Below are 15075 nucleotides of genomic sequence, written 5' to 3' on the forward strand. Positions count from 1 at the left end.
TTTTACGAGGCTAGGAAGGATTCTTGCCTCGCTTCTGAAGGACCTGACTCGGTGTCAGTGTGTTGTCTCCCTGTTCCTGCCTGCTGGCGTCAGCTGACAGAGGTGTTATCATTCTATTCTAACACACGGGTCTGGGGAAGAGTTCTTCAGAGTTGATTGTGGCATCTCGACCGTGTGGTCAAACCGTGGCCCGTGACATGTCTTATGAATTCTCCGGCCGAAGCTCCAAATAAACCGTCAGTGTTTGCCATCAAAGCTCCGGCTCTCCATCGTGTCTCTCTGCGTCCTGACTCCCATTGCTTCAGAAGTTTCCCCCACACTGTTCAGATGACGTCAAATCCAACGGGATGCCATAAATAAACTACACGACACACCTACAATGATTACATTCAGGCAGACTGTGGAATACAACCTCTCTGGACCATTTACATACTTATTGAAAACAGGCTACAAAATGTAAAACCTTGGAAAATACCCTTTAATACTTTTTAATAGACCGTCTCGCCAAATTGATTTATCAACTTTTAATACTTTAATACCCATGTCATGCTTTTATCACCCGTCCCCTTGTTGTTATGAAGGTTTTTCTGCATGTGAACGGTCTGCAGAATCACAAACCCTCAAAGTGCACCCTGTAGCGAGTAGAACTAACACAGAGAAGACCTGTCTGCTGCCCCAGAACGCCTCGTTGGAGATTTTTAGATTCTTCCGGGGACCAAGCGACGCAACGACGATCCAAATGGACCTATTGGTTCAAATGGACCAATCCGTGGAGCTCCTCACACACCAGGATCCCTTGGCGTAATAGACGAGTTGGGATTGCGGAGAAACACTCACTCAGCCGTATCTTTTCTCGAGCCTCAAAGGGCGGAGCAGCGAGCCCCGCAACGTCCCGCCAACACGGCACCCAGACCCCACGCAGCTTTGTCATTACTGGTGTCATTTTCTGGTTGCTAACAAACGCCATGGTAACACAAACACTGATGTTCCGCTGTAACGGTGGTGGAGTCATCAGAACAGAGTGGGCGAGCTGACCAATCAGAACAGAGTGGGCGAGCTGACCAATCAGAGCACAGTGGGGGAGGAGCTCCAGCAAGCCGTGTAGGACAGAGAGTGAATACAGATACTATACAGAGATGCTTTGAGAAACCAATGTGAGTTTGGAACATTGAACAATGTAAATCTATTCTAGTCGACCTCAACAATGGAAATATGATCAGTAGAAATGGCCATGACCTTTAAGACCCCGCGGACACCCTGTAATCTTATCTAAATATTTGTATTGTACTTTATCTTGACTTTAAATTCGTAACCAGAGCAACTGTCAGAATACCTTATTTCCCGAGTATTCTGGCTGTAATTGATTTTCAAAAGACTCAAAAAAACACACGGACCCAACGGTTGTGTAAATTAATTTTTACTGATTTTTGTTTCTTTTTTAATACAAAATATCTTAAGAAAACATAGCTGTCCTCTTTTCTTTTTTTTTTGTCTACGAAGTAAGAAAAACAAATCAGTTTTGCACAAAAACGGCCATAACAAAACATTGTTCTCCGTTGAGTAAAAAACATTTCAGTGGACGAGACGAGTCGGGGGGAATGTTTCTCAGAAATGAGCCGTGACTCTGTCCACCTCCAGGAGGTCGTCCAGGATCTGAGGAGCAGAGAGAGTGGGAATTAAACATTAGGAATTAATAATTTAGAGTAATAGAAACTAAGAAAGCAGAGTTCGCTGTAGGGGTTCAACATTTTGGAAAAAAATTAATTCCGGTTGTTTTGACTCATGATTGTGATATTAGAGAGAACTATCATTTTAAACCTTATTCACATTATCACTGCACAATATTATAAAATATGCTGTGATTTCTAAATAAATATACCCAAAACATGATAAATAACTCATTTAAATAAAAAGAAAAGACTCAAAAATACACAAATCAATCGAAAAAAATACAAATTTAAAGGGGACCTATCATGCAAAATGCACTTTGTGATATCTTCTCTACATCACTATGTGTCCCCGGTGCGTCGGGGAACTCACGCAGCGTCAGAAAATAAAACCCTCTCTCTTTTCCTCCGTACCCAAATCTCTAAAAACGGGGAACAACGGAGCTGATCCAGATTTGCGTCCGATATGACGTAATATCTGAAATGTGGACCCACGGGCCAATCAGAAACGTTGCTATCAGAAACAATGCCCGACTGTTTTGGACGTAATATGGTCGGTGTTTACATTAGCATGCTAACACTCAGAGCGAGCATGTGTGTGAAGAAGCAGGAAGTAGAAAGGAACTCACCTTGTGGTATAACCGGCAAGAGAGAAAGCCTTTGAGCTCCAGACTGTTTCAGATCCTTGATAATCCATGATATGGCGTTTCATCACGGCAGCATTTAGTTTAGACGGTAGCTGCCGGGTCCCGCATGAGCTCAGACCCCTCCTCTTTAAAGCTTTATACCCAAATCTTTTGAAACAGGAAGTGAAATAGAGGGATATGAGGCATGGCTAGAATGGGTGATCTGTTTGGTGTTTTGAGCAAAACACTTCATCGACATGTTTTTTATATATCTGAGACGTATGCTATTGCCTAGAGATAGCATGATAGGTGACCTTTAAAGTGGACCTATCATGCTATTTATGAAACATATATTGTCGGGCCATACCTATATAAAACATGTCTGTGAAGTTTTGTGCTTAAAATACCAAACAGATCCCCTGTTGTAGCCATGCCTCATACTGCGCATACCCCTCTGTTTCAGCCCTGTTAGAGAAACGTGGATGGAAAAAAAGAGGAGGCGGAGCTAATGCCTGATCAGAATTCTACCGGAGATAAAGATAAATTCTGCTGTGATAAAACGCCATCCTGTTCTAAACCACATCAAGGATTATTTCTGAAACAGTTTGGAGCTCAAATGCTTTTTGTCTTGCGGGTTTATCACAAGGTGAGTTCCTTTTTTCATTTCCTGCTTTTTAAATACATGTGCTCTCCAGTACAGGTTAGCTCTGAGTGTTAGCGAGGCTTGCTAACGTAAACAAAGACGAGATTACGTCCAAAACACGTCTTTCCGATAGCAACTCTCTGTGGGTCCGCCGCCGATTTGACGTCATATCGGACGCAAATCTGTATCCGCTCGCTGTCGCCCCGTTTTTAGAGATTTGGGTACGGAGGAAAAGAGAGAGGGTTTTATTTTCTGACGCTGCGTGACACACCGGGGCGGGGACACATATTTATGTATAAAAGACATCACAAAGTGCATTTTGCACGATAGGTCCCCTTTAAATATATAAAAAGCCCTTAAACATAGACAAATGTGTGTGTGTGTTTAAGTAGATACATGTGTAGATATTTGTCATTTCAAAACAACCCCTACGTACTTTTTTGTTTTTATTTTACTCATTTTGTTCCGTATTTAATTTGCCATTTTCGGGTCTCTAAAGAGAATGTACTTTGAATATAATGTGGCCTCAAATAAAGCTAAATTATAGCGCTCCCAGCTGTTTGGATATTGCACTAGTCCATATGTTTTAGATTTGAATAGCTGTCCTCTCCTGTTCCGAGTACTCACGATGTCTTGCGTGGTTCCGATCTTCTTGGCCAGCTCGCTGCGCTCCATGGTGCTGAGGTAAAGGTATTTGTTGAGCAGTTCTCCGTCCAGAATGTTCCTCACAGCGTTCTGCAGGCAGCGTTTGTTACTCTGCAGCATTCTGCACACAGGAAGACAAAAGGATCATTTACCCAAGCACTGAATATCATGGACATCTATCATATTCTCTTTCTATGCTGCAATTTTTTATAATTTTTTAATGTTATAGAAAGTACGTAAAGAGACAAACTGAAAAAAGGGGGGGGTGCGGGTCAGTGGTTGAATGCAGTGTTTAACAGGTGGGTTTTGAGTAATTTTTTGAATGCGGTGAGGAAGGAAGAGTCTCTCTATATCTATATATATATATTTATAAAACGGACAAGTCAAATCAAGCAATCTGATTGGTTCTTAGCCGTGATATACTGAGCGTATACCACGGGTAGAATTGTAAGTTACTTTTCACAACAAGTCAGTATCCCTCCGCGTCTGAGAAAAACAGTATACCGTTGGGCTGAAAAGCAAACTGCCTGCAGTTTGCTTTTCATACTGGAACAAGAAAGCAGCGGAGAAGTAACGGGGCAGAAACCCTCCTTTGTACGCAGCGGTCCAGACATACCCATCAAACGGCAAAACATATTCAGTGTAGTGTTGTCACGATACCAACATTTTGGTTTCGATACCGATACCAAGTCAAGAATTGCGATTCCGATTCTTTTTCGATACTTTTCTTAAAAAAAGGGAAACACGGAATATCGGCTTTAAAATTAGGAATAACAGATGATTTTAGCAGTCAGAACAACTAAAGCAGCAGTGTTACTAAGAACAGAAACGCCAAAGAGTCACATCTAATATAAATATATAAAAGCATTTATTTTAATTGTGTAGCAGTGAGTTTAACATTTTGGCAGCACTGTTGAGCATTTTGAAAATGTATTTTCATGCCTCTGTGCAAGGCTTAGTCTTTCTATCTTTATAGCCACTGGTGTAAAGTAACTAAATTCATAAACTCAAGTACTACTTGGGTACAATTTTGAGATACTTGTACTTTATTTAAGTATTTCAATGTTTCTTTTGCTACTTTGTACTTCTAATCCACTACAGTTCAGAAATAATGGTGTACTTTTCCTCCACTACATGTATTTAATCCCTTTAGTTACTTCACAGATCTGGATGAATGATGTGAAATATAATCAAGTGTTAAATCAGACTTTAGTTCCACCTGGAGTAAATCCACCAGCTACCCTGCAGTCTACAAAGTACTTCAGACTAGCTGCACATTTACCAGCTTTGAGAACACTTTCATGATCAATCATTATAAAACATATCATATATATTATTCTGGAATGGACCAATCTGCACAATGACTACTTTTACTGTCGCTACTTTAATACTTTTACTTGAGGAACATTTTGAATGCAGTACTTTTACTGTAACAGAGTATTCCTACACTCTGGTGCTTCTAGTACAAGACCTGAGCACTTCTACTTTTACTGTCGCTACTTTAACTATATTTTGATGATAATACTTTTGTACTTTTATTTGAGGAACATTTTGATTGCAGGATTGTTCCTACATTCTGGTACTTCTACTTTAACTCAAGTACAAGACCTGGGTACTTCTACTTTTACTCAAGTACAAGATATATAGGCTACTTATACCACCTCCGTTTATAGCCTATGAAAAAAACTAATAGAAAACGAAGGCTAAAGCTAACGATAGCAGATAGTGATGCTAGTTTGCTAGTTAAGTTTGCTCAACGATAATATTGCGACAGAAAAACTTTTCAGTGCACATCACGCTCTGCTGCTCCGACAGGGAGCTCTGCTCTGAACACCTGAACGGCCCGTTCACAGACTTCTGGCGTCTTTTTTGTCAACAAGCCGAGGCGCAGCGGCAGTTGCACTCCCACTTGCAGCCATGCTTCTCGTTTTCTCACATGCTAGGCTTGTTTGAGACAAGCAAGACCTGCGCAGACCTGCGCAGTTGCGATCAACGTCTTGCTAGTGCGTTGCATGATGGTTAGTCATTTTGTCCGACTTGCTCTGGAGGCTCGCCCACATGAGACTTTGAAATCTCGCGGGACAAAGACGCCCGCAGCCTTGAGAGCGAGGCGAGGCGAGTTGGCGCACTTGCTCTCCACGAGCTGCGGAAGCTAAATGCTTGATGGGAAACGGCTCGCTGGTATCTCGAGCTGAGCGCTCATTGGTGGTTTTTACCACGTGCTGCTGATGAAGCTCTCCAATTGGCTGGCAAAAGTTTGTTGTTGTTTTGTGTCAGTTTTACGTCGCCACATCCATTCCCATTTTTCATCATTGTTCCACAATGTTTATCATCATGAAATTAATATCTATATATTTTATACTATACTGCTTACCGTTTTCATACTTTATATATCTTAGCATATTCATACACACTGTTCATACTGCTCACAGGCTGATATCTAGTGTATTCATACCCCACTGTTTATTCATCATTCTATATGTTATTCTGTAGATTGTGTACATTACTTTCCACTTCACTGCTTGTTGCACCTGAGAAGCTAAACTGCATTTCGTTGTCTCAGTACCTGTAATCTGTGCGATAACAATAAAGTTGAATCTAATCTTGAGCAGGAACAAATGTATTTACTTCGTACATATCTGACATTAACGATTAAACACATGTGTGCATTCTTTATAAATGCAAACCGAGTCAAGCCGACTCCGGAGGTGGCGGTATGCACCTTAAAGTTGTTTGCAATCCGCCAAAAAACCGAGAGAAGAAGAAGAAGAATGCGAAGAAGAAGATGAAGAAGAAGAAGCCGACTCGGAGCTGTCCGACTTCAGGCGAGCTTTTTGACACCTCCCCCGGCTGCGATCGGCTACTTTCGAGGCGAGCCGCAATGTGTCTCAAACAAGCCTGCTCTCTCTGGCAGCTAGCGCGTGGCCGCGTGCAAGAGAGAGGGGAGGGACTTAGAACGTGCTTGAGAGGAGCGGGACTGCAGGCACGGCTGCAGTGCAGCGAGTGGAAGCAGAGCGCTGAACACACACGGCTCTTATTAAACGGCGTTTTTTCACGGGAGTACTTTCCCCCGTCATTCTTAAAGTACCGATACTAATGAAACGGAGGAATCGTACCGTTTTTAACGGCAGGGTATCGCGGTACCTTTCAAGTATCGGTACACCGTGCAGTTCCTTTGGCATTAGGGCAGAGATAGATACTTTCCAAGGTTTGACAAAATGAATGGTGCTACTTTTAAAGCAAGCATCGATATTTTTCAAATCTGTAATCAAAGAGGTCCGCAAAAACACTATCGACCAATCAGATTGCTTGATTTGACTTGTCAGTTTTATAAATATATTTACATTTCTTCCGTTACGGAACAAACGTACAAAGCATAAGATGGAAACATTTAAGATTAACTTCGACCTCCGGGGGGGTCTTACTATGGAGGAGTTGTCGACCCTCCGCTTCGCGTCGGGCCGAACCACGCCCGTTAGCTGTGATATAATGAGCATATACCACGGCCTATCGTGAGCTATTGCTTAAATATATATATATAGGTTTATCTTGGGTTGATCTTCTAACAGTTTAAATTCACGCCTAGCTACTAAGGCCCCGTCTACACGGAGACGAACCATAGTAGCAGTGGTGGATATGGACAATTCCAGGAGCACTCACCGATATTCACCACCATTCATGCATAGAAGCCAAGGCCACACCCAGCTACACTAGCGGCGCATTTCCACTACAGTGCGGAGCTCGCTTTAAGCGTGCCGTGCCCGGCCCGTTTTTGGTTGCGTTTCCACTTGGCGTAGTTCCGGCTAGCGGGTACTATTTCACAGTTTTTCTGGCCCCATAAAATCGAGGTTCTTTCCGGGCCAACAACCTGGCTGAGTCGGGATGAGTGTGCTAAACTAGAGAGAGAATCGCTGGCAAGGGGGCTACAACTACAACACAATGAACATATTTGACCGTGATTTAATTGTAATACACGTTTCAAAATGATGCCGAAGTAACAACACACTGATACCGGTTAGTAACAACCATGAATTAATGCTTTGAGTCTGCAGACAGACGGCAGAGAAACACCCTTTAAAATGCGTGTTTTCTGAATGGAGCTAACGTTATATATGCTCCGACCGTCCACACTCACAACAACGGCCTACAGACATAAATAAAGCAGCGACTGTATTCTCCATGACACAGGCAGTCTGTGGTTTGTACTTGTTTAACTTCTGTCTAGTTCCTGAACAGATATGAGGAGCTGTGAGCTCTGAGGGCTAACAGCTAACGGCTGATGTTGGTTTTGTGGTTCGCATTGAAGATGACGTCACGGCTCCGCCTACACTGAATTTTTAGGAGGTACTTAAGTAATAAAGGATGCCAGTAAAGGTCTTTCTGATGTCATGTTTGCGCAGTGACTCTGTAATAAGTGATAAGAACCTGAAGGCCTTGGGGTTGAGTCCGGCGTGATGAGGCAGCATGCTGTTCAGAGCGTTCTGCAACATCAGCAGTCTGCGGTACGTCTTCTCCTGCATCGGGAGCAGCATGCCCACTCCTCCGTCCAGAGTGGCTGTGGGGAGACATTCAATTAAAAGCTTTAGTCCATAAGAAACTATTGGGTATTAAAGGATTCAAAAGCATCATCTAAAGAGTTTAAATCAGGGGTGTCAAACTCAAGGACTTCATTTCATGTGGCAAGAGCTTGCAAAGAATAAAATATGTTTATTATACGGTTTCATGCCGCTTTACAGAAGCACGTTGTCCATAAACTACATGTCCCACAATGCATCTCATTTTGTGACATGCCCACTGAAAAGACTTGCACTTATTTGCCCTGGACTTCTGCTTTCAGACGTAGTTAATTATGAAGTTATTACCCTATCCGATAATAATCCAATGCAAAGGCAATAATGTATATAATATATATGTATAGTCTTAAAGTTGCAACCATATGCTGATGTGGCCCGCGATGAAATGGAGTTATCTATCCTAATCAGACTCAGGGACTTATCCCACAGGCCATAACACTGCTAAACGTATCACACACACAACTAGATTGTAGTTGCGTATACGACATTAAACCTTTGAAATGTTGACATCTTAATCTGGGAGAAGTCCACTCACCGAACCATGTGATGTGCTTGTTGTCCCAGTTCAGAGCCTTCTTGCTGCCGGCCTCCAGAGCTCCTCTGCACGGCATCCTCCAGAACGTGTTAATGTTCGCTCCGGCGTTAAAATCAGCTCTCCTCAACAGCCGCATCCCTCCGAAGCTCTCTTTAGCTGCAACCCAACACACCTCTCATTACACACCCTTTGCTGTGAGTTACCACTGATACATACGACTCAAATATATCCCACTGTCATTGAAAGCTGTGACAAGTGTCAAGCCTCTCCCTGCAACCTGTCCCATATGTTCTTTTCCTGCCCATTAGTGTTCTCAATATAATAAGATCTCAAAAATACTTCCCCATATTGCCATATTTGGGTGCCGAGAAGATTACATTATATACAACTCGAGGCAATTAGATATTCTGGCTTTTACTTCGCTATTGACAAGATGCTCAGTGGCTCAGGGATGTTACGTCTTTTCTAAAACTGGATCCAATGAAATGTTCTTTAAGAGGCGAAACCTCTAGGTTTTACACTAATGGCGCATTTCCACTGCAGCGCGTGCCGTGCCAAACCCGGCCCGTTTTTTGTTAAGTTTCCAGTTGGCGTAGTTCCGGCTAACGGGTACTCGTTCACAGTTTTTCTGGCTCTCCAAAATCGTGGTTCTTTACGGGCCAACAACCGGGCTGGATATGTTAAACTAGAGACGTGAGTGGCTACAACTACAACACAATGAACATATTTGACCGTGATTTAATTGTAACACACGTTTCAAAGTGATGCCGAAGTAACAACATACTGATACCGGTTAGTAAAAACCATGAATTGATGCTTTGACAAGTCTGCAGACAGACGGCAGGCGAACAACCTTTTAAAATGCGTGTTTTCTGAATGGAGATCGGCTAAGCTAACGTTATATATGCACCGACCGTCCACACTCACAACAACGGCCTACAGACATAAATAAACCAGCGACTGTATCCTCCATGACACAGGCAGTCTGTGGTTGTACTTGTTTCACTTCTGTCTAGTTTCTGATCAGATATGAGGAGCTGTGAGCTCTGAGGGCTAACAGCCAACGGCTGATGTTGGTTTTGTGTTTCGCATTGAAGATGACGTCACGGCTCCGCCTACACTGCGTTACTATAGTTACTGCCCCAGTTCCTAAACTGTAATGGAAACGCAGCATAAAGTGAGCCTGGCCTACCGAGGCCTAACTGTACCGTACTAAGCCGAGCGAGGCCCTGCAGTGGAAATGCGCCATAAGTGGCAACCCAAAAATCTCTCATTTGTGTCTACTGAGGTTCCTATCAATGTACCAAATGTCTTTTCTATGTGTCTTCAATACAAATATTTTAAATATTTTTCTTATTTTAAAGTTACTTAACTGTATATCATGTTATAGTTATCTTTGATTGTATCATCTCTAATCTGTGTGAGTCTGTGCTGTTTTTCATTCTCACCCTGTTGCTGTTAAACTACTGGATTTCCCCACAGGCGTTAATAAAGGTCCATTTGATCTCATCTCACATACATCTCATTAGCATATACCATACATACCTTCAGGTAAATACATATATACATAGAGGTTCTTGTCTCGGTCGGACACTAAGAGGAAAGAGAAAGGAGGTTAATGAGAAAATAAGGACATTTCTTTGCTAATTAAATTACATTTGCCTCCGTGTTTTAAATGTTACCCAGTAATCCGAGCTGGTTGTTATCCACGATGAACTCGATGCTGTAAACCTCCAGCGGTTTTGCATCCTGTTGCAAAAACAGTACGAGAACAGTTAATAAAAACACACACAGATACAGACAGGAAACACACCGTCAATACTTCAATCAATTAACATCGTGGGTGCAGCAGTTAGTCTTCCTCTGCACTCAAACACAACACTTAGATTAACGCTAAATCTACCCTTAAAATAAACAACTGAATTAAGTCAACATTAATTACTAGGGACGTAACGATACCAAAAACTCACGGTACGGTATTTATCGCGATATTGAAAAATAAAGAAGAACATTAAAAATGTAATTTTGAAATGTGTTTCTTTTTTACTTGAAAACATTTTCTTTATTAAATAATAAATCTGATTTGTACAGAATTTTAGTCGGATAGCTTTATATATATTTTAAAGTGTCAACAACAAAGTGAGTGGAACCAGAACAACCAGTGTGTCTGTACCTCCAGTACTACCAAGCAAAGCAGGCATTTTCTTTGAGCCACTGCATCTCACAAATAAACAAGACATTGAATAATCAGACCCCGCAATAAAATAAATCAAGTTTCACTTTAGTTTTTCAATGAGCTCAAGTCACTCACTCGGCGTCATCAGACAGGTTTTTAGGAATATGAGCACGTCCACATTCCCAGGTAGAAGCTGGGATGTTTGGGCGTTTACAAAATCCCCTGCTGTGGAAAGAACTCTCTCGCTTGGTGCTGATGACCTGGGACAGCAGAGGTCGCGTTAAACAAATCTTTTTTTTATTTAAAGGTCACATGTCGTGCTTTTCCGGTTATCACCCGTCCCCTTGTTGTTATGAAGGTTTTTCTGCATGTAAACGGTCTGCAGAGTCAAAACCCTCAAAGTACACCCTGTAGCGAGTAGAACTCTAACACAGACCTCCCCAAAACGCATCGTTGGAGATACGTCACTGTCCATTTGATTCTTCCGGGGACATCATGATGTCATGTCGTCCCCGGAACGAAATGGACCAATCCGTGGAGCCGTTACATTAAGCCCCCGCTGATTGGTCCAAATTGACCAATCCACGGACTTCCTCACTCTGCTGATCTCTCCTCCCTGGCTGCAGGCTGATAACAGACAGTTGGGATCGCGGGGAAATCCTCTCCGCAGACCCATTCTCCCAGCGTTTATCAACCTTTTTCTTTCTCAGTATCAAGCCACACTTATTGTTTTTACTTCGGCTGTGACTTTGTGTGTGCTCAGGGTGAGTTTCGCTGTGTTTCGCTGTGTATCGCTGTGTATCGCTAAACAAGGAAACCACACCTCCACGGAGCTCAGCGCGATTCACAACGTCCCGACTGGTCCCGACCAATCAGAGCACACTGGGCTCACAGGGGGGGGGGGGGCAAGAGCTGCAGCGAGCCGTTTAGTGGAGAGAGTGAATACACATACTTTACAGAGATGCTGAGAAACCAATGTGAGTTTGGAACATTGCACGGTATAAATCTATTCTAGTCGACCTCAACAATGGAATTATGGTCAGTGGAAATAGCCGTGACATGGGACCTTTAACAACGATGGAAAAATCTGAAAGCCGTCCGTCATTTTGACAGATTAGAACAGACTCGGAACAGCGCCAACGTTTCCCCGCAGCGAGGCTCTGGTGTTTGCCGTGGGATGCTTGCCCTCCAAAAGGAAATGATATAGTTTCCAAACCGTACAGATCAACACATGTCTGGGAGGTTTTGCTTTGCTCTGTGCGCGCTCCCGCGAGGTGCATGCACGTCTCGGTGGGCATGCATGACACGGCATAACACCGCCGACTCAAATCATGTTTTATAATTGTTAGTGTGATCGAGATTATGCATGGCCCTGGTTGAAATAAATACATAATGATACATCAGAAAAACTCACTAAGACTGAATGGACTCACCCGGCTGACGAGGGACAGCGTCTTGCTCTCCTGTTGGTAGCGCAGCAGAGAAATGCTCTTCATCACGTCTGCAGCCAGGATGAAGTTCTTGATGCTGAACATCTGGTGGATGTAGAGCTGAGTGTCGATGAAGGCCATTCCCGTCAGGTCGTTGTCCTTCAGGACCCACAGGAAGATCTGCAGGGACAACGAGGAGGAGCTCAAAGTTGAGTTATGTAATGCTTAGGTATGATTCTCAATGTGATACTGATGCCTTCGGAGAGACAATACATTTCCTTTTCCATTCAAAAGCAAAACTGTTACGGCCGCCGCCTTCTATCTGCCCATTGACCTTTCTCTAACGGCCCGTCCACACGGCGGTGTGCGGTGAAGCTTCCAACGCTTCTGCCCATTTTGACTTTTAGCCGAACTGCATCGTGGGAAGCGACGTGGAGCGTTGATGGCGTGGCTCGCTTCAAAAGTTGAGCAATGTTCAACTTTTGACGCCTCGGCAGAAGCGTCAGCCAATCGAATCATATGCCAGTACAAGCTCTAGCCAATCAAACCGCTGCTTGTGTGTCAGGGGCGGGAGATTCAGGTGATTGGTTGTTGGTCGAGTTTCAGACACGCCCGCCGGCAAGCGCCAACGCACGCCGCCGTGTGGACGGGCCGTAAGTGTTTGCAGCTGTGTATTATATATGTACGCCAGTGGATGCCAGTTTCCTGTCCTTCCCCCGGTAGGCATGACCGAAGATCTGGATTGGAGCAGGGCGGGCCCGACTCTCCCATCCCCGCACACACCTTCCGGGGACAACTACAAGACCGTGTTAGTCGGGAGAGGTCTGAATCTGTGTCCGACGTCTCTCGCTCCGTACATTCAGGTAACAGTGGTTAACTTAGTTGTTTGTATATGTGTGCTTATACCTGTATTCTGCTTATCTAAGGACCAACGTTAATTTGTAATTTGTCTCCAGGCTGTGTTTTATAACAGTCTATTTTTTGTTAGCCCAATTTGTTTTGTTTATTTGTTTGTTAGTCATTTTGCTAACTTGTTAAAACTCTTATTTAAAGAGTCTACCTTATTTCATTCTGTTGTTTATTTAAACCGGTGCCTTTGTGGCCGTTTGTTTTGATTGTGGCTGTTTGTTGCGTAATAAAACACCATTTAAAATAAATTATCAAAGTTACTATAATAAGTTCTGTAATGCTAAGGTAACAGTTTCAGTAGGCGCTTTCACACCAAGTACTTTTCCCAGGAATAGTTCCCGGAACTTTTATTTCCTGGAACTATCTAGTAGATCGCGTTCAGACCGGAATAAGTCCCTGAGGGAGGATTAGGCAAATGAAGCCGCTGACGTCACTTCTTCTTCTTCTTCTGCTTCTGCTTTGGGTTTACTGGCAGGCCGCAAACCACTTCACGGCGTATACTGCCACTCGAAGTCCCCGGAGTTGGGGACTTCGAGTAAATCGCCAGAACGCCGACACCTCCTCATCTCCCCCGCTCCCATGTTTCCTTTTGTGTTGCCTTAAGTTAGTCTCTCTGCGTTGGTGCGCTGGGCTAATGCTAATAATGCTAATGCGAGCAAATAAAATGGCGGCTTCACATAAACTTTTCTGCGTTTTACGGGGCGTGGTTTGTAATCCGCCCAGCCAATCAGAAATGGAAACCTTTTTCTCCCATGAAAGTCCCTGCTCTCTAGCAGGGACTGAAAAGGGGGTGGAAAGGTTCTAGTTCCGGATGTTTTTGTTGTGAACGCAAAATTTCAAGAACTATCGGAACTATACTGGGAAAAGTACTCCCGGTGTGAAAGCGCCTATTTGGAGAGGAGAAAATACATTTCCATTATGTCTTTTTTTTTAATTGCCTGTCCATGGGTCCAATTCAAAAGCAAGATAAAAGGAAGGCTGAATCTTGGAGTTGGAATGAGGGTGTGTGTGTGTGTGTGTGCGTGTGTGTGTGTGTGTGTGAGACCTTCTGTCCGATGGCTGACACCAGGTATCCGTGGCAGTGGCACAGAGCGGTGACCGGGCCTTTCTGCTCCTTCTCGTACAGAACCTTGAACTTGTTCTTGGTGAGCGGCTGACCGGGCTCCGGCACGACTTCGATCACATCCAGGATCACGATCTGAGGATCAAACAGGAAGGAGTCAGGTGATGTTTTTGTCATCATCATGAATATATGAATAATGAGTGTGTGTGTGTGTGTGTGTGTGTGTGTGTGTTGCTGACCCTCCCCCTGCAGGTGACCTCCTCGCCCTGCATCAGACAGGTTCCTGCAGCGATGTATCCCTTCAGTCCGGACACCGTCTCCTGACTCCTCAACGCCACCGTCTTCATGCAGGTCACATGCTCCCACTCCTCAAGGTCGAACCTTAAAGACACACAAAGGAAGGTCAGGACATATACAGGCGCCTCATGTCTATTAAAACAAGGTGTCTTTATTGATTATTGCTAACTTAACTCTAATTGTTTTTCAAAGAGCGATGAGATGAATAAGGGGCGAAGGTTTTACCGTGTGTTGGGAATGGTTTCCCAGCTGACCGGAGAGATGAGCTGGATGGAAAACCTCTCCTGCTGAGGGTTGATGTAACGATCATCTGCAGACGCACGAGAAACAACGGGACAGTGAGTTAAAGTAAGACTACGAATCAGTGCAATTCTGATCAACTAGGGATGCTCCGATCGATATCGGCCGATATTCACTCTCTGCCGACCGATCGGTGCTCTCTATAAAGGCCGATCGTGAGAGCCGATCACATGACACTTTTCTCTGTGCGAGGCAAAACAAGAGAGGAGA

General features: G+C 43.7%; 1 protein-coding gene across 1 annotated transcript; it reads right to left on the reverse strand.

The window, feature by feature from the left end:
* Positions 1 to 1400: 1400 nt before the first annotated feature.
* Positions 1401 to 14875, reverse strand: cpsf1 (cleavage and polyadenylation specific factor 1; the record flags this gene model as incomplete). The annotated part of the gene is made up of 10 exons (XM_034094175.1): positions 1401 to 1653; positions 3564 to 3702; positions 8007 to 8136; positions 8691 to 8846; positions 10236 to 10283; positions 10373 to 10439; positions 12300 to 12476; positions 14251 to 14403; positions 14508 to 14649; positions 14791 to 14875. Coding segments are annotated over 10 exons (1145 nt in total), but the record flags the coding sequence as incomplete, so codon positions are not given.
* Between the last annotated feature and the right edge of the window lie 200 nt (positions 14876 to 15075).

This window comes from Pseudochaenichthys georgianus, chromosome 11 (genome assembly GCF_902827115.2).
Source record: "Pseudochaenichthys georgianus chromosome 11, fPseGeo1.2, whole genome shotgun sequence".
Lineage (NCBI taxonomy): Eukaryota > Metazoa > Chordata > Actinopteri > Perciformes > Channichthyidae > Pseudochaenichthys > Pseudochaenichthys georgianus.